General features: G+C 46.0%; 1 protein-coding gene across 1 annotated transcript in view; it reads left to right on the forward strand.

Annotated features, from left to right (window-relative positions):
- Nucleotides 1–26,217, forward strand: part of UBASH3B (ubiquitin associated and SH3 domain containing B) — a 159,237-nt gene that overhangs the window by 114,378 nt on the left and 18,642 nt on the right. The window contains exons 2-7 of the mRNA XM_011926989.1: nt 6,859–6,912; nt 7,665–7,851; nt 10,136–10,334; nt 13,702–13,871; nt 20,280–20,488; nt 25,902–26,034. Coding sequence (XP_011782379.1) covers nt 6,859–6,912; nt 7,665–7,851; nt 10,136–10,334; nt 13,702–13,871; nt 20,280–20,488; nt 25,902–26,034 — 952 coding nt within the window. The remainder of the gene's footprint in view (nt 1–6,858; nt 6,913–7,664; nt 7,852–10,135; nt 10,335–13,701; nt 13,872–20,279; nt 20,489–25,901; nt 26,035–26,217) is intronic.

Consider the following 26,217-nt stretch of genomic DNA (forward strand, 5'->3'; position numbering starts at 1 on the left):
CCTCTCAAGATTGGCGACTACTCAATACACTGATTTATGGACTTTTAATCACAACCTCTAGAACCAACCCCTGTTACAGGACAACCAGAGATGACTTGACTGTTGGCCAGTCAGGGCAGCACCACCAGGTGCATGGAGGTTCCTAACAATACCGACTTCCTAAGTTTGTCATGAAGTAGCTTAGTCCATTTTTATTACTATAAAGGAATACCTGAGGCTGGGTATAAAGAAAAGAGGTTTATTTGGCTCACGGTTCTGCAGACTATATGAAAAGCATGACTCCAGCATCTGCTTCTGTCAAGAACCTGAGGAAACTTCCACTCATGACAGAAGGCAAGGGGAGGAGACATTATATGGAGAGAAGAAGGGACAGAGAGAGGGGAGAAGCTGCTGGGCTCTTTTCAACAACCAGTTCCCATGGAAATGAAGAGTGAGAACTCACTCCCAGGAGACTGACTCCAAGCCATTCAAGAGGAATCCACCTCCATGATCCAAACGCCTCTCACCAGGCCCCAACTCCAACACTGGGGATCAAATTTCAACATGAAACTTGGCAGGGTCAAGCAAACCATATCCAAACCATGCCATAAAGATTTAAAGTCTGAAGTGCCTGGTACATAAAGGCCCTCGATCATGATTGACTCCCTTATCCTCATTTTTCTTCTACTAGAGAAACAAATAGATGGAGAATCAACTCTGTGCCCTCTGTTCTCAAGATGGCCGCCAACCCGAGGCATTGTGTTGAGCAGCCTCAGAGCATCCTGTGAGGATATTGAGCACTGATTCAGCAATTCATAGAGCACAACAAAAGGCTCTGGTATTTCTACCTAAAACTACTTTATGAAAAAATGTTGTTTTCCAGATACACCCAAAAAGAATACCTCCATCTTCCTTTGTGGCAACAATGACCATGGTATGGCTGGACTCTTCAACCAGGGAAAAGAGGAGTTGGGTTCTACCTCAGTTTTCCCATCCCCCAGTTCATTGCTGACTTTTAAGCTGATTTTGAGGGAGGAGAATGAGGCATCTGATTAATTAGGTCATCTTTTAATTGAATTCATACTGTTAGGTGTGGAAAATTTAACAACTTGTATCCTGGAGGTTGAGAACATTTTTAAATATATTACAGTTAGTATTAAATGTTTCCAAATTTAAGATCATCTTAGCTACATGAAGGAAAGATATAATTTAATTTTGGTTGCATAGGGAGTTTCCTCCACTTGAAGGATTACATACTTGACCCTGTGCCTTCTCATTTCTTACGTGAACAAGTCCTTGGTAACAGAGAACCAATGCATGGGGCAGGTGTGGTGCCTGCCGCCATGCGTATGAGTCCACCAGCAATGCAAAGCCAAGGACAATACAGCTCCAAGTAACTGGAAAGCCCAACAAATTAGTTTGCTACTTACTTGGATCAAAGTCTTACTATTTTGAGGGAATATATTTTTCATTCCATAGCCTATATCTTGTCTCTTACTTTTTATGGCAGGTGTCAGATATTTGAGTTGTATCAAGTGACAATAAAATAGGGGAACTGTCTTCTGAAGGCATATGCTGAACATCCCTAGAGAACCTGCTGGTCTGGGCTAACCTATCCCTCTGAATCGGGGATGTCTTAAGTGTTTTTTTGACCACAGCATTGAGTGATTTGGGAGCCGAAGGTATTCCTTAGACAGGAAATAGGAGCTCAATGGGTGGCCCAAAAGAAATGTCTGGATTACAAGCAGAAAGAGGCAAGAAAGCGCAGTCAAGCCAACAAAGAAAACGACACCTAACAACAAGACTGGGTGTGTCTCTTCAATGATACCCGGTCTCACTATTCTCCTGGAACAATACTAACCTCACTGTCACTATCACCCGCAGCCCCAACTTGTTTCTACTCCTGCATTTTCATTCAGGGGGTGTCTCCACCATCCACATAAATATTCAAGCTGCAGTACCAGATCAGTCTCAGCTCTAATAAGTCAACCATCTAAACATCATTGCCAATATCCTCACTGTCACTGCTTCAGTTCAACCTCTCAATGTGTTCTTCCCATCTATTGTCAAGGCCTTCTAGTCTCCCAGCATCCAGCTGTATGTATCCTTCAATGCAAACAAATTTGATCATGCCTCTCTCTAGCTTAATTTGAGTCAGATCCAAGCTTTAAAGTGGCGCATAAGGCCTTCGTGAGCGATCTCCTGCCTACGTTTTCAGGTATCTGCAGAGGCCTTTATCTTTACCCTCTTCCAGCGTTACAATTTTGGCCCTAGCATTACCAAACTTGAATTTTCCTGCACATGCAGTGCTGTCTCTTGCTTTCATCTGTTTGCTAGTGCCATTCTCTCTACTTCACATGTCCTTCTGCTTTCCTTTCTTTCTCTAGTTAGCTCTCACTTTGCCTTTTTTTTTTATTTCCTTCTGAGATGGAATTTTGCTCTTGTTGCCCAGGCTGGAGTGCAGCGGTGCAACCTCGGCTCACTGCAACCTCCGCCTCCCGGGTTCAAGTGATTCTCCTGCCTCAGCCTCTCAAGTACCTGGGATTATAGACACCCACCACCACACCACCACGCCCGGCTAATTTTTGTATTTTTAGTAGAGACTGGTTTTCACCATGTTGGTCAGGGTGGTCTCGATCTCCTGTCCTCAGGTGATCCACCCACCTTGGCCTCCCAAAGTGCTGGGATTCCAGGCATGAGCCACTGTGTCCAGCCTCTTTTAGCTTTTAAGGTCTAGATCAAGCATCATTTCTTGTAGGAAAGAATCCTAAACTTTCTCAGCCCACAACCCTCTAGTGTCCAATAATTTTTACATAGAGCCTGTGGACCAACATAAATACCAACAGTTCTGTTTGTTTAGTAGTTAGATCTAAACACCTTAATAAGTATTTTTGTCCTGCCAACTTAAGAGCTGTGTCAACACACACAGACACACACACACACACACAAATTGAAAGAAAAATCATATTTGTATTCTTAAGTAACCACAGCTACTTACTAACGGGATGTTTGTGTCTGTGGGGCACTGCACAACTGCCCAAGCCTTAGAATCAGATGGGGCACTGCCACTCTCATTACCTGTTCCACATTGATTTTCACTGGCTACTTGGTTTTTATTACGACAGTTGCTAAAACTGCAGCTCCACCAAGATAGGACCTCAAGAATGCAGCCCAGTCTGATACTGTGAACTCTAACTACCTCAAGCTAGAAGCTTATGTGGTGTTCAACAGATGAGTGTGCTATGTTTCCCTTATAACATTGAAAACCTTGGCCGGGCGCGGTGGCTCAAGCCTGTAATCCCAGCACTTTGGGAGGCCGAGACGGGCGGATCACGAGGTCAGGAGATCGAGACCATCCTGGCTAACACGGTGAAACCCCGTCTCTACTAAAAATACAAAAACTAGCCGGGCGAGGTGGCGGGCGCCTGTAGTCCCAGCTACTCGGGAGGCTGAGGCAGGAGAATGGCGTAAACCCGGGAGGCGGAGCTTGCAGTGAGCTGAGATCCGGCCACTGCACTCCAGTCGGGGCGACAGAGCGAGACTCCGCCTCAAAAAAAAAAAAAAAAAAACCTCCAGTGGCACCTCTTTGAGTCTGCTGTGGTGTTCTGACCCAGAGTAGCTTGGTGTACAATTTGAGAACCTCAGGCTTGGGAACTCCCCACTGCGGAGCTGGGCCCACCGTGAGCTCTCTTAGCACCATGCTCGTCTCTGTCATGGCCCTTGGCCTATTGCATTGTACGAAGCTGCTTTTGTATCTGACTCTCTAAGGCTGTGAGCTCTGTAACGGTAGGGACCATACTTCCTCCTCTTTGTACATCCCGTGATAATTCAGGGGTTTTGTTTTTGCTTTTCATTTGGTTTCCTGGTAAGAGTTCCTTAGGAGGAGAAGAAAAAAGAGAGTAGAAGGGAAAGAAATAAGGGAGAGGAGGGAAGGAAAGAAGGAAGGAAGAAAGAGAGAGGGAAGGAGGAAGAGGAGGGAGGGAAGGCAGAAAGAAGGAAAGCTGCTTTGTCTCAGGCAGACTAATAGGAAAGCGATTTTTGCTTGCAAACCTTCAAGGGAATGAGATTTTACTCCTACAACCTCCTGCCTGGAGAATTAATTACACTGTTTCAGATAGGTAACAGCTTTCTCGAAGCTTTCAAAAATAAAAATAAAAACTTTCACCTACATAGCTGCCAGAAAGTCCTTCCTGGAAGCTAACTTGTGCCCTTTGTGCTTATTTTATTTTGGCCAACCCTCTCCGGAGCGTGTGCACCAGATACGATAACCTTCCACCAAACCGGGACCTCTCAGATCTCGGCTTTTCAGAACAAAGAATTTGGGTTTCCTTAGCCTTTCATCATCATCTTATCACCCAAACCTTTCGTTATCTTTTTCAATTTTTTCTTTGAACTCTTTCCAAAACTTGTCTTGAGTTACGGAGACCGTAACTTAATTAGATCTTTCCTTTCCAGAGGATACTCCTAGTGCCTCGGAAGAAATAAATTAAATTTCAGTCGGATGTATTTCATTGGGGGAAGGGTGCAGAAAAAAAAAAAGAAATTGAATTCCTTATATAAATAGCACATTGTCTGGTGCCACAAATGCGTTTTCCTTTTCCCAGTTGTTTTTGGAACAATGGGTCCTTTTTTGGTGACTTTAATTCCTCAGAGATTCTAACCTCTAAAAGGTCATGATTTGTGTTCTTTTGTGCATACATGGCTTCTGTACTGAAAAAAAAGGCGAGCTGTGTGGCCTCTGATTGTCTGGTAAGTCGTGAGGAAACAGACAAGGCTGCAGCCCAGCAGCAGTGAAGCACCTTGTCAAAGTGTGGGAATGAGCATGTGTGGGTCTCTCTGCTTCTAGCCTTTTCTGCGCCAGATGTTCCAAGGGGAGCAGAGGGGTCTGTCTTGCTTCTCCGTAACTTCCTCTCTCTGTACGTAGGCTTGCGTTTTACAATGCTGTTCTCATGAGCTGTGCAAACTTTCATATCCTGATCATTTGGTATCTGTGCACAGACTTTCATGGGGGAAGGGGACAGTCTTTAACTTGTCTTTCTGCTGTGGAGCAGAACAACAGAGGCTGGCCTTTGCTCAGCCATCACCCCAGCCAGGCTGCTTTAAGCGCATTTCATCACTTGTTTCCACTTGAGTTTTTCCTTGTGTCAAATGAAGAAGTTGGGTTCACAGATGACCTCTGAGGTCCCTTCCAGTCCAACCCTGTGATTCTCACAGCATTCGTCATTCTAATTGCTCCATAGAAGGGTAGGACAAGGAAGGAGGCGGTGAGTTTAGCAGCCAGTTGGGGAAAGGATGCTTGCAGAGAGTGTCAGTGTAACTCGGATTCCCACTTATCTCTTCTCCCTCCCAAGGATCCTGAATCAACGTAGTGTGGAGGGACAGGAAAGAGCACCTATTGATCACCTGTGATGGGTCGGATACTGTCCAAGGCTTCTTCTCTACACTGGCTCATTTAATCGCTACCTCTCACTATGGAATAGATGTACCAGCTGTTTTCCACCGTAACAACCGCCACGCGCCCCATCCACCCCACCCAGATGTGTCTACACCCTCAGATTTCACTTGAAATGTTCTCTCCTTAGTGTAGCCTTCCCCAGCCCCTCAGATCAGGTTAGATCTCCCTGTCCTATGTTCTTATGTCCCTTATGCTTTCCCTCCATTGCACTTAATGCCAGTGTAATTAAATCATTATCTGTATAATAATATTGACATGCATACTCAACAGAAAACTACTTTAGGGCAGGGATCACGTAAGTCTTGTTCATTACTGTATTCCTAGAGCCTAGCACAGTGCTGACAAAATAGTTGAAATTCAGTAGATGTTTGCTGAATAAATGTAAGCATGAATGCATGAATGAAAGGATGGATGAATAGCAAGGCTAGATATGAATCCAGAACTATCTGGCTCTTGGAGACCTGTGTATAATTTCAGAAGAGCGCCACGTGTAAGTTTGTACACAGGGCTTCACTGCTATAACCGGCCTATGGATACTTAGCCACAGTTAGTTATGCTCTGAGTCATTTCTCCAGAAGTGGGACTGATAGCTGCACTGCTGTGGCCATTCCTTTTAACCCAGTGATACTCGTCCCCAAAGATGTCTGTAAAATACTTGGAGATGATGGATCCAGCCTGGTGGTGGTTGGAAGTGGGTGGAGGGAGGCAATGAATTAATCCAAACCAATTGTCCTTGTAAGCATTTAGCCCTATGTCTTAATAATAATCAGCACCAGCCTGGACAACATAATGAGATCCTGTCTCTGCAAAAATAAAACATTAGCCAAATATGGTGGCATGCACCTGTAGTCCCAGCTACTTGGGAGGCTCAGGCGGGAGGATTGCTTGAGTGCGGGAGGTCGAGGCTGCAGTGAGCCATGATCGTCAGTCACATCACTGCACTCCAGCCTGGGTGACAGAGTGAGACTCTGTCTCAAAAGAAAAAGAAAAAGAAAACCATCAGCACCACTTCTAACACTTTCTACCAAACGGGCTAAAAACAAGAATCTGCTCTTGCGGGGATCTGGGTCAGTAAGAATGAGCGGGGTGAAGAGGAAGGAGGAAAAAGCAAGACATGACAACCTTTAGAGAAGCAAAAATAAAACTCTAATGTGGAAACTGCTGAAAACAGACTGCCTGGGCTGTCAGACTGCATGCAAATCTGATGCTAATTACATGGAAATTAATGACAAGTCCTAACTTCCATATGTCTCGCTATGACCCCTGGGGGGAACCTGCTGCAGGTGTCTACTCCCCACCACAGAGTAGTGGGCGGAACGCGGGCTGCGATGCTGCCTCCTTCACACTCGCTCTTGCCGCTGCAGTGAGAAAAGCTGAGAGGAGGCTAAAAATACTAACAATAGAAATTTGATTTCTTCTTTCAGACAAAAAGCCTTGGCATCCACAGGAGGAAGAAGTGTTCAGGCAGCATGTGACTGGTTGGTATGAGATAAATAAATTGAGAAAATAGCATATAATTAACTCTAAGTGCATGTGGCTGAGTGGGGAGGTGCAGACTTTCTCTAGTGGACCCTTCCAGAAGAGACAGGAGCCAGAACACGGTGGCAAGGGCATTGATCAAGTCAATTGCCTCCTCTGCCCTGGCCCCAGGGTATATTTCTCCTTGGAGCTGTTTAAAGAAAATCCTAAGTAATTCCCAGATAGAGCCCCTCTCATAAGATCTGTCCCTGCTCCAGTCACTTAAAGATTCATTTTAGGGGTATGGATATTGGGCAAATCAATTTAGAGAAGTACCCTACTTACCTTCCAGGGTATCCCTACCCAGGGTGGATCCCACAAGGTTACCTTTCTGGGAGCTTCCCTTGTCTTTGGAGGGACATGGGTTTAATTATAGGCTGACCTGAGGGACAGGCTGGGTTGGTCCTAGTGGATTGGGAAAGGATTTGGAGTTGATCCAAGAATGCTTCCTGGAGAGTAGTTTCAGGACTTTTTTAGGGAGTTGTAGGATGAGGAGGCAATATGACAAGAAAGAAGACAGAAGTTGCTGCATCTGAGAGTTGATTGTGAAGTGTCAGTTTCCAGAAGTAGATTTTTAAATCATGAATGAAAACCCTTCCCTGCGCGCTGTGCCGGGGATTTGGAGCACATGGAGGGTGGATCTGTCTCTCCGTTCTTTTTTTCCTCCCGTTATTCTCAAGCAACACCTCATTGGCTTACTTCTGTCTTACAGGTTATTCTCCCACGTCGGTGACCCCTTCCTGGATGACCCCCTGCCCCGGGAGTACGTCCTCTACCTCCGTCCCACTGGCCCCTTAGCACAGAAGCTTTCCGACTTTTGGCAGCAGTCGAAGCAGATCTGCGGGAAGAACAAGGCACACAACATCTTTCCCCACATCACACTCTGCCAGTTCTTTATGGTAAGCGGCAGCCCCCCCACCCCTGGGAAGCCTGACTCCCAGGATCCCAGCCAACTCTTTGGGACCTGGAACAAAGGGGGAGCCTCGCAGGAAGATGGCAGGAATAGTCACGGGCTCTTAGAGCTGGAGGGACCTTCAAGGGATCAGTGAGGCCCACAATGAGCCCCTCACCGCAACGCTTCCTAGTTTTATCTGCTGAGGCCCAGGAGCACCCCAGGATAGGGGCAGCACCAGATTGTAACCCTCTGTGAGAGACACACTGGTCTGGCTGCTGAATAGAATCACTGATCTAGCTTCACACTCGTTTGCTGTCTACCCTCTCCACTCTTACGACAAGCAAAGAGGAGGAACTAAGAGCAGGGAACAAAGAAGGTAGTCTATAGACAGGGAAAGCCATTTCCTGTCCATGGGTTTTTTTTTTCCCACTATATATTTCTAGAGAATGCAAAGATATTTACTTGCCATTGTTACCTGGTCTATAATCCTAGCTGTCAGGAAGCTTATCTACTGACGAATTTTTTTTTTTTTTTAAGAGACAGAGTCTTGCTCTGTCACACAGGCTGGAGTGCAGTAGCATGATCTTGGCTCACTGCAACCTCCATCCCTCGAGTTCAAGCGATTCTCCTGCCTCAGCCTCCCAAGTAGCTGTGATTACAGGCATGCGCCACCATGCCTGGCTAATTTTTGTATTTTTAATAGAGACGGGATTTCACCATGTTGGCCAGGCTGGTCTTGAACTCTTCACCTCAAGTGATCCGCCCACCTTGGCCTCCCAAAAGTACTGGGATTATAGGCGTGAGCCACCATGCCTGGCCTCTACTGACCCAATATCATCCCCCTCACTATCACACATGTAAATACATTTTGTGTACTTTAGCTCTCTGTGGTAATACAGAAGAGTTAATTTATCTCCATACATTCAAGACCAAACAAAGTGGTTGGATTTTAAAACATTTTTATAAAAAATATTTTGCTTTTTTCCCCAGATATATTCTCTCTCTTTTTCTCTCTCTCTGGTAATAATATGTTCCTAACACCTTCTCTTTTACCATTCACCCTGAAAATTAAAGTGATTATCATTTCCTCTTAGTCATCCCAGGATCTTTCTCAAAACCCATCAGAGTTTGAGAGACATTCATTCTTTTTTCCAATGCTCTCAGGAAGGTAGGAGGATGATGTCACAGCTCTTTGGGACTCATTCTTCCAAACTCTCATGAGGGTGGATGTAGAGTCAACTTCTGATCATTTAAGAGGAAAAGAAAAGGTACAGATGATACAAAGTAGTAGAAAACACGCAGTTTCTCCCGGGATGCTGCACTCTCTCCTGTCACATTCCTTCATTTTTTTTTTTTCATAAGCAAAGAGAACTTTGATTTTTTTTCTTTTTCTTTTTTTTTTTTTTAATTGATATATAGTCTGTCTCTGTCACTCAGGCTAGAGTGCAGTGGCGTGATCTTGGCTCACTGCAACCTCCACTTCCCAGATTCAAGTGATTCTCCTGCTTCATCCTCCCACGTAGCTGGGATTACAGGCATCCGCCACCACGTCTGGCTAATTTTTGTATTTTTAGTAGAGATGGGGGTTTCACTATGTTGGTCACGCTGGTCTCAAACTCCAGTCCTCAAGTGATCCACCCACCTCGGCCTCCCAAAGTGTTGGGATTACAGGCATGAGCCACTGCGCCCAGCCTGATTTTTTCTAATTGATAAAAATTGTGTACATTTATGGTGTATAACATGATGGTTGAATAAATGTGTGCATTGTGGAGTGCCTAAATCATGCTAATTGTATATGCATTACCTCGCATGCTTATCATGTATTTGTGGTGAAAGCAAAATCTACTCTCTTCGTAATTTTCAAGCATACAATACGTTATGATTAACTATAGACACTAATAGCATAATAAGAGGTCCCTTGAACTTATTTCTCCTGTCTAAGTGAAGTTTTGTGTCCTTTGAGCAACATCTCCCCAATCTCGCTCCCCTTTCTTGCTTTCTGCTCAACCAGTCCTACAGCATTTTGGCTGGGTTCACAGGGGCCACTTCAGAGCAAGGAAAGGAGGGAAGAGGTTGCGTGTTACCCAGATTAATCCACCAGTTGGGTAATCTGTGTCTGAATAATTGGAGGTCTGCAGTTCCTCTCTCTCCCCACAGACGGGGGTGGTGGTTAAGTAATTGCATTATCAGCCTCCTCCAGTCTCTGGGGAGAGGATGCCAATGTTAAGTAGCAGCAGACTTCCATCTCCCCTCGTCTCTAAGTGAAGACTGCCTGTTTTCCCTGCCAGTGCGAGGACAGCAAGGTGGATGCCCTGGGGGAAGCTCTGCAGACCACGGTCAGTCGCTGGAAATGTAAGTTCTCGGCCCCGCTGCCCCTGGAGCTCTATACGTCCTCCAACTTCATCGGCCTCTTCGTAAAGGAAGACAGTGCGGAGGTCCTCAAGAAGTTTGCTGCTGACTTTGCTGCAGAGGCTGCATCCAAAACCGGTAAGCAAACAGCTGCCAGGCCAGCCCTGGGCCCTGTCAATCAAAGAGTTGGAAAGGAAAAAGGATAGGAAATGGTGGTAGAGGAGCAGGATGGGGTCAGGAGGTGGAGGGCCCTGCAGGAATGGGCACGTGTGACAAAAAAGCAGCCTTTTCCTGCAGCACCCCACGCCTTTTTGCTCTCTTGTAAAAATGTTCAACTCCTTTTCTGCTAACCTGGAGAGACCATCTAAGGCTAATTCCCTAACCCCCAAGTTGAAGCTTCACAAATGACTTCCATACGGAACTAGAAATGTATTTCTTTGTAGCACCACCATCTCCTCCTAATTCAGAATTAAAGAAACATCCTTTCTCCCTCCCAAGCTGTCGCCCATATAGGTGTTTATCTGGGTCTCATTGTTTACTCCATGACAATCCAGATCTTTTCTCAGTGGGTAGCAGAGGATAGAGAGAAGAGTGGAAGCACTTCGTATTATATCACAATAAAATCCACTGAGCCAATCCCCTTCCACTTGCTGAAAACTGTTAGACAGGACCCCAAGCCCCAAGAGTCTGTCTAAAAATGTAACCCCTTCCAGATGTCTCCTGCTCTTCTCATGGGAGCTTTTAGCTCAGGACACCTGAGATTTCCTGTCAAAGGAATTAGCTTAAAGCTCAAGGCAGGAGACACGATGGAGGTGACAAGAGGGAGAAGTTTGCAAAGCTCTTGTGTCTGGCTACAGGTGTGGACAAGCTCACTTAGCTCAGTGACAGCAGGGAAACAGACAGACAACCTGGTGCGGGGAGAGCCTCTTGGCTCGCTCCAGCATGAAATCACAATTGGCAGGTACTTATTTGGTCACCTACTATGAGGATTCCTCCTACATGAGGAGTGCAACAGGGAAGAGAACAAGAAGTGGTGTCTCCTGGCCAGGCCCTGTGTGACATCAGCTCTGAAAAGAGAAAGGGGTGGTTCCACCTTCACAGAAGGAAGGAAACTTGCCCTGAGACTATATTGATCAGGACAATGTAGGAAAGACCGACAGGCGGGCGGGTGGCAGGAGGACAGGCAGGCAGGCATGAGGAGGGTGTGAGCAGAGGACAGTGGGGAGGCTGCCCTGGCCAGAGTGGACGGTGCAGGATGCACAGTGGAAGCCAAGTGCTGAGTGCAAAGCTGGAGGAGACCTGGGACTCCCCTACCCATAATTTTATGGAGTGCTAGAGAGGGGGAAGACCTGAGCAAAGCCCCACAGTTTGCTCCTTAGCCTTTTGGCCTATCCCGCACCTGCCATTGTTCCCTGCTGCTATTTTCATCACCATCTCAGGCCCTTTGGGGGTCTGAGATTCCTCTTTACCAGAAAAGCCCCACACAGGGCTTGGGACTTATGAGTGTGATCGGGGCTCAGCATCACTGCAGGATCACAGCGCTCTCAGAAGGAACACAAGGACCTTAAGACCCCTCTGTACCTGGGGAAGGGCCTCTTTAGACTCCGCAACCCCCACCCCTACCTCTTCCTCTCCCTCAGCAACGGGACTAGTCTGTGGGTCCTGACTTCAGTGAAGCCTGACATTTCATAGGAGCTTAATATTTCAGAGAAAGAGCATAACAGAGAGGCAAATTATTTCCTGTTCTTATCCCTCCATCTCAAGGAAATGGCTTTCTCTCATCACACAGTAGTTATCGTCAGAACCACTAAATCCCCACAAGGACCAAAACGAATGTCAAAGCCGCAAAACCCAAATCCTTCACAAATGAGAAAAGCAAGCCTCAGCCAGGGCCGCAGCAGATTCTTGGAGTGCATACTGAGCGAGAAGCAGTCGAAGCCCCAGCTTTCCCCGTGGGAGGTGGGAAGAGCCTGTCCCTCTGCAAGATCCTGCTGTCATGAAGAACTTGGCCAGCTTCGTTTCTCTGCTGTTGTGTGGCCCCCTGGTGGGGATGTGGAGAACTGGATGACCCTGCACAGCTTAGCTGGTCCAGCTCCTTATTACCTAGCATGGAAAGCCGGCCACCATGTCTTTGCCCTGGAACTTGGTATTCTCCAGTTGTTGGCAGGCCCAGATATAATCAAGAAGATTTAGTGTCGTCCTCCATTCAAAGTGGTCAAAGGAGATTCATTCATGTGCATTTATTCATTTAACGAGTACTGAAAACCAGCATGATATGCTGAGTAAGGACACAGTGTAAGCAAGAGACAAAAACCTTGTCTCATGGGACTTACACCAAAGAAAGGCAATGCAGTATAAAAGAAAAAGTACTTAAAACCGAAATGCTCAATTTCTGGTTCTATCTTGGGCCACTAATTTTCTGTGTGACTTGACCAAGCCCCTTAAATTCTCAAATTCCCTAATTTCTTCCAGTTGCAACTTCTTCATTATTCTAGCTTGTACAATAGATGATTCTCCCTCATTGAAAATACAAAAGAGGCCAGGCATGGTGGTTCACATCTGTAATCCCAGCTACTCAGGAAGCTGAAGTGGGAGCATCACCTGAGCCCAGGAGGTCGAGTCTGCAGTGAGTTGTGATCATGCCACTTAACTCTAGCCTGGGCAACAGAGCAAGACCCTGTCTCAAAAAAAAAAAAGAAAAAGTACAAGGGAAAGGAAAAAAAAAAGCCATTCCCTCATGTAGGTAGGATTGTTTTGTCTTGTCTCTTGGGGTATCTTAGAATAAGTCTGTATACTTTAAATGAGTGTGTCTCAACTAAGGGTGATTTTGCCTCCCAGGGTACATTTGGCAATGTCTGAGGTCATTTTCAGCTGTTACAGCTTGGAGAGTGCTGCTGACTTCTTATGAGTAGAGGCCAGAGATGCTGTGAAACACCCTATAATGCACAGGACAGCCCCCCACAAAAAATAATTATTCAACCCAAAATGCTGTTGAGAGAAACCCTGCATTAAACTTTGAAAATATCCATCTTTTTCCCCTCATTTCTCCATCAATCTCACCCAGAAGCTAAGAGACCTGGTTCCAAAATGAAGGGAATATAGCCTTGGGGGTCACGCAGTTACAAAACATGCTTTGTATTTCTACACAAATTATTTCATCACTGTAGGTCACAGTGCCCTCGTCTGAATGGTGGTGCTGGTGACCAGCCACTGGAATGGTTGTGAGAGGACTTAACTAAAACGACTGCCCTCAGCCAACCCGTAGCTCCTAGAGGAAAGCCGTACGGTGGCTCTTTATCTCTTGAACAGTGGCTGGGTTCGGAATCTCTTGCCATCTCCTTACCCCCTTATTCTACTGCTGTGAAGGAGAGAAACGTCTTTTGTCTTCTTTGTTATGTGGGGAGCAGAAAATTTCTCAGGGTACCTTTCTAAGCCTTTCCTTAAGTCTTCACCATTGCTGTGATCACCACCTTTTAATTACTGACTTTTTTCTTCCTTTTTCCAGAAGTGCATGTGGAACCTCACAAGAAGCAGCTACATGTGACCCTGGCTTACCACTTCCAAGCCAGCCACCTACCCACCCTAGAGAAACTGGCCCAGAACATTGACGTCAAGCTAGGGTGTGACTGGGTGGCTACCATATTTTCTCGGGATATCCGATTTGCTAACCATGAGGTAATGTCTCACTGTGGTTCCAAAAGCTACCAGGTGCAGGGATGCGACCAGAGTCAGCAGCTCGCTGCTGCAGGGAGATGGGTACCTACAGGGGAAAAATGGAGCAAGCACCTAACGGAGAGTCCGTTGGCCCAGGATTGTGTCCAGCCTCTGCCTGGCTCCCTGGGAGGCTTCCAGCATGCCTCCCTCCTTTCTGGGTCACAAGTGGCTCATCTGGGTAACATAGTTCTGTCTCCCCTGCCAGTCTTACCCCAGCGAAAAAGAAATGAAATGAGAGAGAATAAATAAAAAATATATTGGAAAATTTTTAATATTATATAAATTTATGGTGTTAATGGAAGACATCATTTTGACCTTAGGTGAGTTGAAGAACACATAAATACAAACAAAAACAAAACGCTTGCAAAGACATAATCAACAAATATTTGCTGTGTATCTGCGTCATGCAAAGTACCATGTTGCATACTGGAATTTTTAAATGTGGTCCTGTCCTCAAGGAGCTTTGAGGACAGACACGCATGAAAAGAAAACTCAAGCCACCTGTTATGAGAATTTTTGTACATCCCAGTGGGAGGCCTGAGTGAGAAAACTGAAGAAAGATTGGTACAGCCCTACCATCCTTCCTTCGAGGGAATCAACATTGCCTTCTAGACAAGTATGTGACATCTTGGAAGCATAATATTGCCTTTTTTTTTTTTGGATTGGAGTTCTACTCCTTGTTGCCCAGGCTGGAGTGCAGTGGCGCGATCTTGGCTCACTGCAATCTCCGCCTCCCGGGTTCAAGCGATTCCCCTGCTTCAGCCTCCCAAGTAGCTGGGATTACAGGTGCCCGCCACCACGCCGGGCTAATTTTTTGTATTTTTAGTAGCACCGGGGTTTCACTGTGTTGGCCAGGCTGGTCTCGAACTCGGGTGATCTGCCCGCCTCGGTCTTCCAAAGTGCTGGGATTACAGGCATGAGCCACCGCACCTGGCCAATATTGTCTTTTTCTATCCTGAAGGAGAAGCTGAGACACAAAAACATTAGTGTCTTAGTAACTTAAGGCCAGAGATGAAGCGAGAGCCCAAGCATTTTGACCAATAAAGAAGGGCAACCTGTCTGAAACAAAACTACATCATGACAGCCATGGTGGCTGTCACCTATAATCCCAGCACTTTGGGAGGCTGAGGCAGAGGTATTGCTTGAGACCAGGAGTTCCATACCAGCCTGGGCAGCATAGTGAGACTGTATCTCTGCCCACCCACAAGAGACCTCATCGTGTGTTAAAAATGTGCCTTCCAACTTAACTAATGTATTAAGCAATACTTTACATTTATTTCCAATTTTTCATACAGCCAAAGAACTGGTGTTTCTGTTAGTTTGCATAGCCTTTTAACATGTCTTTTAGGCTTCTTAAAAAAAAAAAAAAACCCATGAGAAAACAGTTAGAACCCCAGGGCTGAGAGCAGGCAGGCTCATTGTTTTGGAAGTGGAAGAAGAGCCAACCACGAATCAGAGGTTCAGGGCTCAGCATGCGCCTGTGAGTGTCGGGGACGTGCAGCTTTGTCCGACTCTGCTCATGGGAACGTGATGTCCTCCTTTTGAGTCATTTGATGCAGGTTTCTGTAAGATGCCTTGAGCAGACTGGGCCTGATCTTACTTAAGGATTCTGACATCTCAGGCGGGGCTCAGTGGCTCACGCCTGTAATCCCAGCACTTTGGGAGGCCGAGGCAGGCGGTTCATGAGGTCAGGAGATTGAGATCATCTTGGCTCACACGGTGAAACCCCGTCTCTACTAAAAATACAAAAAAATTAGCCAGGCGTGGTGGCGGGCGCCTGTAGTCCCAGCTACTCGGGAGGCTGAGGCAGGAGAAAGGCATGAACCCAGGAGGCAGAGCTTGAAATAAGCCGAGATCGCACCACTGCACTCCAGCCTGGGCGACAGAGCGAGACTCTGTCTTAATAAAAAAAAAAAAAAAAAAAAAAAAAGAATTCGGATATCTCCTAGAGTCACTTAGAACTAGCCCTAAAGATAACAAAGGAGGTGTGGCTGGTTGGACTCCTTCTGAGGGCAAAGAAAAAAAAAGTCAAGGGTTGCATGCAGATGACCTCTGAGAAGTCACCTTTCTAAGAGAAGGAAGGTGGCAGTGGAATTTTACAAGGAATATCCTCTAATCAACACTGCCCTCCAGTTAACTCAAAGGGTAATTGCTTTTCTGCCTGACCCACATTCTGCTCAACTGGCATGGAAGGAAAAAGGCAGCAAGCGCCCACGTGAATTATTTTCTAAAAATAACTTGGCCTCTTTTATCTCTTATTTGTAAAAGCTCATTTATTACCGTTCGTTCTGATAAAGCTCTCCTCGGCGCCTTTGGACTGGACCTCTCCCGTGAGGTCTTTCGGTCCTACCTGAGCTGTCTGCACATGTAACCCTCTTCTTACCTGCCTTCTGCAACCTGCCCCCAGGAGGCAGTTTTGATTGACTGTTCCAGTGAGGGAACAGATGTCCAGAGAAGGAGAGTGGTTTAGGCAAGGACACTCTGGCAAGGCACCATGATGCTGAGGAAAACTCCAAGGCCTCATCCCTCTACTGTTTAGATTCTCACTCGATTTGGACACGCAGATCCTCATTTGTATTTCACATAGGCTCTTTCATGTTAGTGATTACATTGGGCCATGCCAGTTTAATATACCAACCAATAGAAATCCAGAGGAAGTACAGGGTGATCCAAAAAGCATCAGTTTTGGAGTCCAGCACACTTGGCTTCAAATCCTGGCTCCATCACTTTAGCGAGGGTTAAATTCACTTTGACAACTTGTGTAGATCTCCAGTCCTTAGTTTTCTCATCTGTAAAATGGTGACAATGTTTTGCTAGATGGTTATGAAGACTAAATAAAGAAGATGTATGGAAAGGCTCTAATGTAATACCCAGCACAAGGTGGGTGCAACAGCAACAAAACGTTGCTGCAGCTATTACTATGAGTGAGAATAAAAAGGGCTCCAAAGACATTTCAGCTCCTGTATTCACACAGGGCTGTGGCTGCCTTTCATTCAGCAAACTGAGTTTCCTCCCACTGTAGTAACGGAGGAAAAACATACCTGAGGTGGATTCAAGAGTTCGTTTTGTTTTTTTTTTTTAGATGGAGTCTTGCTCTATCACCCAGGCCAGAGTGCAGTGGTGCAGTCTCGGCTCACTGCAACCTCCGCCTCCTGGGTTCACACCATTCTCCTGCCTCAGCATCCTGAGTAGCTGAGACTACAGGTGTCTGCCACCATGCTCGGCTAATTTTTTGTATTTTTAGTAGAGATGGGGTTTCACCATGTTAGCCAGGATGGTCTTGATCTCCTGACCTCATGATCCGCCCGCCTCAGCATTCCAAATGCTGGAATTACAAGCATGAACCACGGCGCTGGTCCTGGATTTGAGGGTTCTTAGAGTACAGGCCAGGCACAGTGGCTTACACCTGTAATCCCAGCACTTTGGGAGGCCGAGGCGGGCGCATCACCTGAGGTCAGGAGTTGGAAACCAGCCTAGCCAACACAGTAAAACCTTGTCTCTACTAAAAACACAAAAATTAACCAGGTTTGGTTGTACACACCTGTAGTCCCAGCTACTCCGGAGGCTGAGACAGGAGAATCGCTTGAGTCCGGGAGGCAGAGGTTGCAGTGAGCCAAGATCATGCCACTGCACTCCAGCCTGGGCAACAGAGCAAGACTCCATCTCACCAAAAAAGGAAAAAAAAAAAAAAAAAGGAGCGTTCTTACAAGTAGATGGCAAACATAAAACAAAATAAGTAGAATGTAATATGTGTTCTCGTATCTCTCAAACTTACGCTAAGGTTTTGCATCTGCTTTTAGTGAGTGAGAAAGGGCAGTGGGGACATGGGTCCCAGTTATAATTTTAGATTTGCTACAATGCCTTAATTCTTTTATTGTTCATGCAATAAATCAAAGCTACTTATTGTCCAGCTTCCCTATGCCTAGGACATATTGTCTCTACCTTTTGCTGTGCCTCAGTTTTCCTGGGGATAACCTAGAAATAGAATGAATACCCACCTCCCCTGTGTGATAGAACAAGTGAGGACTTCTCTGAAATCGCATTGAGTTTCTCAAGGGGAAGGGCACTACTGGGCCAAAGGCATTATTAGCCAAGACCATGCTGTGCTTGAACATTTAAGGAACACGAGTTTAGGCTTGTTTCCCTGTGACTCGGTGCCTTTCTCCACCTTGTCCCAGAAAAAAAAGAATGTTCCTTTTCATGGGACGTCACACATTTAGTGTTGCAGTTTATGAGATTTTGTGTGAATTTTTTTTTCCCTTTAAGCTGATTTAACAATCCCACAGAAAACCTTCCTGGCTTGTTTGGAGAGGTGGTTTAAGTGTGTATGAGGCAGAGGGACAGGAAGAATAAGGAAGGAATCAGAGCAGGAAGATCTAGCACTGAAAGATGCTGGAGTCAGAATTAGAGAAACAAACAGTCACCCTACATAAAAGGAGAATCAGAAATACAGCAGCACAAACGAGCTGTCTGCACAATCACTCTCTTCCTCTGAAAAGAATCACACCTTAAAGGCTCCTTTCTTTAGAGATTTCCAGAAGGAAATTCTCCCTTCATAACATGTTCTGGTGTATCACCTTGACATCAACAAGCCAATTAGTTCACAGGCCTACCCAGCGCAGGGTCCAGGGATCAGGGTCGGCTGGAAGGAAGGATGTGACCTGGGAGATCAGGTGCTCTAGTTCTGTAGAAATAATTATGCCCCGGCTCACACCTGTAATCCCAGCACTTTGGGAAGTTGAGGCGGGAGGATCACCTGAGGTCGGGAGTTCGAGACCAGCCTGACCAACATGAAGAAACCCTGTCTCTACTGACAATACAAAATTAGCCGGGCGTGGTGGCTCATGCCTGTAATCCCAGCTACTCAGGAGGCTGAGGCAGGAGACTCACTTGAACCTGGGAGGCAGAGGTTGCGGTGAGCTGAGATCACACCATCGCACTCAAGCCTGGGCAACAAGAGCAAAACTCCATCTCAAAAAATAAATAAATGAATAAATAAATAATAATTATGCCCCTTCGGTGCACAAGGCTCTGTCCTAAGGTGTTTTCTTAGATTGTCTCATTTAACTTTTATAGTCTTAAGTATTATTTTATAGATGAGAAAACTGAAGCCAAAGTTAGAAATACGCAAGTGGAGAACCAGAATACTTAGCATCCAACTGATGGCTTTGAGACCCTAGGAAACAGCGAAAGCTGTTAGAGCTTTCTCCATCTTTGTGTCCCTTGTGAAACAAATAAGATCGGAAATATTTTCCCTACTATTGAGGTCTCCCACTATTAGTAACAAAAAATACTAAAATAAATGTTTTCTACAGCACCTTCATGCCTATATCTGTGATGTTAATACATACCAGGGAAGGAAGGCAAAAAGAAGAATAAATAGCCAACTGGCATGGCCTGTTTTTGGCCTAGGGGCTGTTTTGGAGCCCAAAGTAAGAACGTTTTCTCCATCTGATGAAAGCTGGCTACATGCTGACACAGACACTGATGTCTAGACATTTTTCTTTCAGGATCTTTGTTAAAACTATAGGTTTAAAGAAATCTCCTTTAAGGCAAGAACCATGTCTGGTTTAAAGAGCTAAGTTGGCCAGGCGTGGTGACTCACACCTGTAATCTCAGCAGTTTGGGAGGCCGAGAGAGGTGGATCACCTGAGGTCAGGAGTTCGAGACCAGCCTGGCCAACGTGGTGAAACGCTGTCTCTGCTAAAAATACAAAAATCAGCCAGGTGTGGTGGTGGCTGCCTGAAATCCTTGCTACCAGGAAGGCTGAGGCAAGAGACTCACTTGAACCCAGGAGGCGGAGGCTGCAGTGTGCTGAGGTCGTACCATTGCACTCCAGCCTGGGTGACAAGAGTGAAACTCCATCTCAAAATAATAATAATAATTCATAAATAAAGAGCTAAGTTACATAGAAAGGGGTACTTCCTTCCCTGAGCCTTCCTGTAGGAGAGACACTCCACCTGGCCCATCTGTAACCCCCATGTGGAAGACTGGCTTTCCGTGAGCTGGATTTCAAGTGTCTATCATGGTGACTATCAGATGAAGCAAGGGAAACTAGGTCCAAGTCCATTTATATAGCAGTTGGCCAGCGCGCCTATAGGATTTCAGGTCAGTTTCCAAAAACGATACTTGAATCCTGATGGGAAATCTAGACATGCCTGAAGAAAAGTATGGAACCATTTCTAACACCAGGCATACACCTGCAGTACTCTGAAGAGAGACGTGCTCTCTGATAGGAATTCACATCTACTCAGGGCACATCGCCCTCTGGAGGTGTGCAGTATTAATGCAGAACACACAGTCCTGCCCTAAAGGCACTCAGGAGAATGGTGAGGCCTGGGGCTTACTCACCCTCTCTTCCTTTTTCAGACATTACAGGTCATCTACCCCTATACCCCACAAAATGACGACGAGCTGGAGCTGGTCCCCGGAGACTTCATCTTCATGTCTCCAATGGAGCAGACCAGCACCAGCGAGGGTTGGATCTATGGCACGTCTTTAACCACCGGCTGCTCTGGGCTCCTGCCTGAGAATTACATTACCAAGGCTGATGAATGCAGCACCTGGATATTTCATGGGTAAGCAGACACAAAGACCTTTATGCCGTTTGAAGAACGTTGCTAAGGCAGACTGGATCCGGGATACACAGGGCAGCAGTAAATGGAGCCCATGGGAAGAAGGCCCTGTGGGTTCCCGACTTCCAGGAAAGGAGCTGACTTGAGGCATGGGAAAAATGCGAAATGAATTGCTCTGCTTCCCTCTGCCTGCCCCGTTTGCCATCGTTGTCTGCTTGAGTTCCTAATCGGAGACTAAACCGAGGCTGCATGGGGTCCATCTCTTCTGGCTGAAGGGTGGCATCATCCCAGTGCTGCGTCTTCACTGCTTTAGGGTTTCTGTCCACCTTGTCCTGGGTCATGACTCAGGGTGGTCTGACTCCCCGAAGCAGCTGGGCAGATTGCTACCCTGCCAGCCAGACCAATAGAGAAGGAGGTTTCAAGAGGCAGGAGCCCTAACTGTATCCTTCATTTGCTAAGTGACCCTGAGCAAGTCCCTAGACACAGCCCGTGCATGCCTAGACAACAAAGACCGCATCTAAGGGAGCAGGCAACTGCCAGACTGAAAAGGGATGCATTTCCCCCTCCCCTCTGCCGGTCTTCTTTAGGGTAATAACTTTCCTCCCATCCCTCATTACTATTTTGCCCCTATTCCATACTGGTCCCGTGTTCAGTGGCCAACTTTGTCCCAATAGAGAAAACAGAAACAAAAGGCATCTTCTCTTTCTTAGTTGGAGCAGCTCAAAGCCAGCGCTTCCCTGGCACACTGGGGCATCTAGCCAGGGCCTGCATGCTGGTTTGTTTTCCTTCCTCTTGTGTTTGTCATGTGGCAACATGGCTGAGAGGCAGAAGCCCTGAGCACCAGCTGCTTGGTGGCTAACATTGTTATTATCACCATAAAGGAGAAGCAGAGAGAAATGATTTCATCAAGTCTTTTGCCTGGAAGGAGAAAATAAAGGTCCCCTACCCTAGTGAGCCACAAACAGACAAACCACAAATCCAAAGATGGGAAATAATATTTTCTTCCTCAATAACCCCACCCAGCAATCCCTTCCCCTCTCTTTCACTCCACTCCCACCTCAGCCCAGCCCGGGAGCCTGCAGAACTGGATGGCACAAAATTAGAGGTCAAAGTTGTCTCATGTTCCCCAAACATTTGCTTTTTCAGAAGTGCTTTGGAAGATCAAAATATATAAGCTGGGTTTCCAAAGTCTCCATTTTAATCCCTATAACAACAAGTAAAGCAAAACTGCATGAAAAAACTGAGAACTAAAAGATTATTTGCCTGACAAAGCATAGTTCTCAGATCTATTATTTTTTATTTTATAGTACTTGGAGTAGATGTTTTATCAGATCTCTTTCTTAAAAGTGGGTGTATGGCCAGGTGTGGTGGTTCACGTCTGTAATCCCAGCACTTTAGAAGGCCAAGGTGGGTGGATCACTTGAGGGTCAGGAGTTCAAGACCTGCCTGACCAACATGGTGAAACCCCGTCTCTACTAAAAAAAAAAAAAAAAAAAAATCAGCTGGGCGTGGTGGCACATGCCTGCAGTCCCAGCTACTCAGGAGGCTGAAGCAGGAGAATCACTTGAACCTGGGAGGTGGAGGTTGCAGCGAGCCGAGATCACACCACTGTACTCCAGCCTGGGCAACAGAGCAAGACTTTGTCTCAAAAAAAAAAAAAAAAGAAAAAGTGGATGTATGTGAGAAGCAGTGCTGATCTCTTAGAGTTCACTCCATCCAAGCCCTCTCTTCCCTAAATTACAGCTCAGGCCGACGTATAGGTGAACCTGAGTGACTTCGATCAGTGCATCCCAGGGAGGTCTTTGTGTCATCTTTTATTTCAGAAATTACTAATGATGTCATGTCTGTGAGAACAATGTCTGAAATTAAACTAACAGCTTCCACAGCCAACTCCGTTCAAAGCAGGGAAATAAGTTAGGCATTACTTTATTGTAATTAAGAATTTGAGACTGGATTCCAGTAGTCTTGGATTTAAACGATAACTCTACCACTTACCAGCTGTGTGGCCTTGGCCAAGTTGCATTGCCTCTCTGACCATCTGTTTGCTCATCTACAAAATGGAACTAATCATTGCACTTACCTCATAAGGTTGTTGTGAAGACTGCAATGCCAAGCTTAGCTTTACATGGTTCAGAGTCTGGTGTATAGCGGTGACTATAAAATCACCATTTGCATAATGATGACTTTTTTCTACCTTGTGTTTGCCAGTCCTCACTGAGTGCTCATCAAAGGAAATGTGTCTTCCATAAAAGCAATCCTGTACATGAACTGCACTTTCCTATTTAACCCCAGAGGTTAAATGACTCAAGGAGGCAGAGCCCAGCTTCCTTGTAAGACAGATCTTCTCTCACTCATAACCCAGGATAGACATCAGGAGGTAGAGCCCCAGGGGAATGGCAAGCATGGCCTGGCTGGCATGGTGGGAGTTGCCCAGGGGATCCAGGCAACAAGTCATGATTGGGGTCAGTGAGTTTAACAACACTCCCTGCCAAGTGCTTCTCAGTTCTCTGAGTCCCTCCTAAGGAAATACATTCTCTCCACACTAACTTGAGTGTCTTACTTGGTTCTAAGTAAGGCAAGTTGAAGCCTCCTTGTGTTCTCTGAAGCTGGGTGAGCTGCCTGGCCGCTCGGGCTTAGCACAGGCCTGGCGTGTTGCAGGGAGAAGCCAGCTCTCCTGAGGCTCGAGATGTTCTGGATATTAGACCCGGCTTCCTCCCTCCACTATTCTGAGCAAGAAGCATCTGACTATTGTCTTACTGGAACTGGCAGCTCCACACTGTCTCAGAGTGAGTCAGGTCCTTTGATTATAATGACAGTTAAGAAGGGAAGGAGGCTGGCATTCGTCTTGCCATGGGAGCCGAAGGAGGGAGAGAAGGCATCCTATCAGTATCTTTACAGCTGCAAGAAAGTAAAGAAACAGACATGTACACGCAAGATGTCAGCACGATTCTAGGTAGCCAGACGTTTTGCACCCTGAAGCTTTGATGAGTCAGACAATAAAACTGCATTTTTTTTTTTTCTTTTTTTCTTTTTTCTGAGATGGAGTCTCACTCTGTCACCCAGGCTGGAGTGCAGTGGTGTGATGTCAGCTCACCGTAACCTCTGCCTCCTGGGTTCCAGTGATTCTCCTGCCTCAGCCTCCTGAGTAGCTGGGACTTCAGGTGTGTGCCACCATGCCCAGATAATTTTTGTGTTTTTAATAGAGACGGGGTTTCACCATGTTGACCAGGCTGGTCTTGAACTCCTGACCCCAGGTGATCCACCTGCCTCGGCCTCCCAAAGTGCTGGAATTACAGACGTGAGCCACCGTGCCCAGCCAAACTGGATTTTCTTGAACTGTGTGATGTTTGGAAGGGTCTCAGTTTAAAATAAAGTAGAATAGCTGGTCTCTTATACCGTGTGAACGGCACAAGATTTCCTTGGGCTACAGTTACTTAAATTTTACCATAACAGGTTTCACTTGGCAACAGGTTCAGATGGACTGATGCAGGTTTCTTGGGTCCCATCCCTGACTACTGAATCACAGCCTGTGGGGAGCAGAACCACAGCATGACTGTTTTTTTTTAAAGTCCCCTGGTGATTCTGATACGCACAAGTATTCAAAATCAGTTTTTCAGGGCATGAGACTTCTGAGACCTTCGTTTTAAGTAGATAGAATGAGTCTGTCACTTCTAATGAAAACGCAGCCACTTCTGAAAGTGAACGGGGTGCTAAGATAGTTAAAATCACATAATTTTTGGAACACAAATTTACCAACAACCAGTTAGCTGTATTATATTTGTGAAAATAAAAAGTTATTTTCAAAAATAAAATTCTGGGCCAGGTCCGGTGGCTCACGCCTGTAATCCCAGGATGACTTTGGGAGGTCAAGTGGTCAGATCACCTGAGTTCAGGAGTTCGAGACCAGCCTGGCCAACATGTTGAAACCCCGTCTCTACTAAAAATACAAAAATTGCCGGGCGTGGTGATGCGCGCCTGTAATCCCAGCTGTTCCAGAGGCTGAGGCAGGAAAATCGCTTGAACCTGCGGGGGGGAGGTTGCAGTGAGCCGACATCATGTCATTGCACTTCAGCCTGGGTGACAAAAGTGACACTCCATCTCTAAAATAAAATTCTGAGAATACAATGTTAAAAGTGAATAATCCAAAACAGGTGGTAGCCCAGACAGGTTGCTGGGTCATCAGATGCAAGCCAGGAGTATATGGAGCAAACTGGGATAGATAGCTACCCAAATTGTAAAGAAGCAAGAAATCTATAAAATTTAAATGTTTCCCCTGGACTCTGCTCAGTGATTTCCAAAGATGTTCACTGGATTTGCCTAACAACCACATTTAAATTGCGATGTTTATTAGATGAAGCTTTGTGGAAGTCTTACTCTTGACAATAATTTAAGCTTGGCAGGTTTTGACTGTCTTCCTCTCAGCAAGACCTCTCTTTAGGCTTCTGTAGCTATAGTGTTACGCTCAGAAATGAGAGTTCTTGGCTCACGGCTCTAAACATCTGGTGAGAATGGTCTTCTCTGAAATAATTCTATTTGTAATCATCTTGTTGGAGGTGTGATTGAGGGGAGATAGGGTTTGGAGACTGGAGAGGGTAGAATAGGGGACTTTGGCACAAAGTTTCCTTGACTGTTAGGAGCCACTGGCTAAGTGGTGGAGATGGTGAAAATACCCCCCATCACTCTTCACTTCAGATGGAAATTACCACGGAAAATACTAAAGGCAACAAGGATCATAGATTTCTTTTGAACCAGAAAAATAGCTGCAAACAAATAATTGATATGTTGTTATTCTTGAACTTGTCTTTGGCGTGAACCATGCATGGCACAAAATCACTAGGACCCATCCCTGCCCAAAGGAATGAATATATCTGTCCTCAGTGCAGAAATCCATCTACCTCTAATTTATGTATTTACTTATTTTTATTTTTGTTTCTTTTTGAGATGAAGTTCCACCCTATTGCCCAGGCTGGAGTGCAGTGGTGCAATCTTGGCTCACTGCAACCTCTACCTCCCAGGTTCAAGCGATTTTCATACCTCAGCCTCCCGAGTAGCTGGCACTACAGGCACACATGACCATGCCCAGCTGATTTTTTGTATTTTTAGTAGAGATGGGATTTTGCATGTTGGCCAGGCTGGTCTCGAACTCCTGACCTCAAGTGATCCACCTGCCTCAGCGTCCCAAAGTGCAGGTGTGAGTCACCACGCCCGGCCTACCTCTAATTTATTAACTGCAAGTCTTCAGTATAAAAGAAGGTATTCTTCCTTTAGGAATGGGACCACTCCTGCTCAGCTTCCCTCATCCATTGCGCTACCCACAGGGGGCACTGAGTTAATTCCCACACTCCTGTTGAGCCCAGGAGGAAGTGCTGATGACTGCTGTCCAGAGCGTTAACACCTTTCTTATCCTCCTCTGCAGTTCTTATTCAATCTTAAATACATCATCGTCCAACTCTCTCACATTTGGGGATGGAGTATTGGAGAGGCGGCCGTATGAGGACCAGGGGCTCGGGGAGACGACTCCTCTTACTATCATCTGCCAGCCCATGCAGGTAAGGCCGATTGTTAGGGTCACACCCCCAACTCTAACCAGGATTCACTGAGAACCTGTTTATTAAGTATGAGTTATTGCCCTTGCTATCTCCAGAGGTTCCATGATCTCTTGGGAAGAAAGTACACCAAATTATAAAAGATATACAAAAAATTCAAGGCTAGGAAGAGTCAGATGAGCAGTA

This window comes from Colobus angolensis, unplaced genomic scaffold, assembly GCF_000951035.1.
Source record: "Colobus angolensis palliatus isolate OR3802 unplaced genomic scaffold, Cang.pa_1.0 Scaffold7, whole genome shotgun sequence".
Lineage (NCBI taxonomy): Eukaryota > Metazoa > Chordata > Mammalia > Primates > Cercopithecidae > Colobus > Colobus angolensis.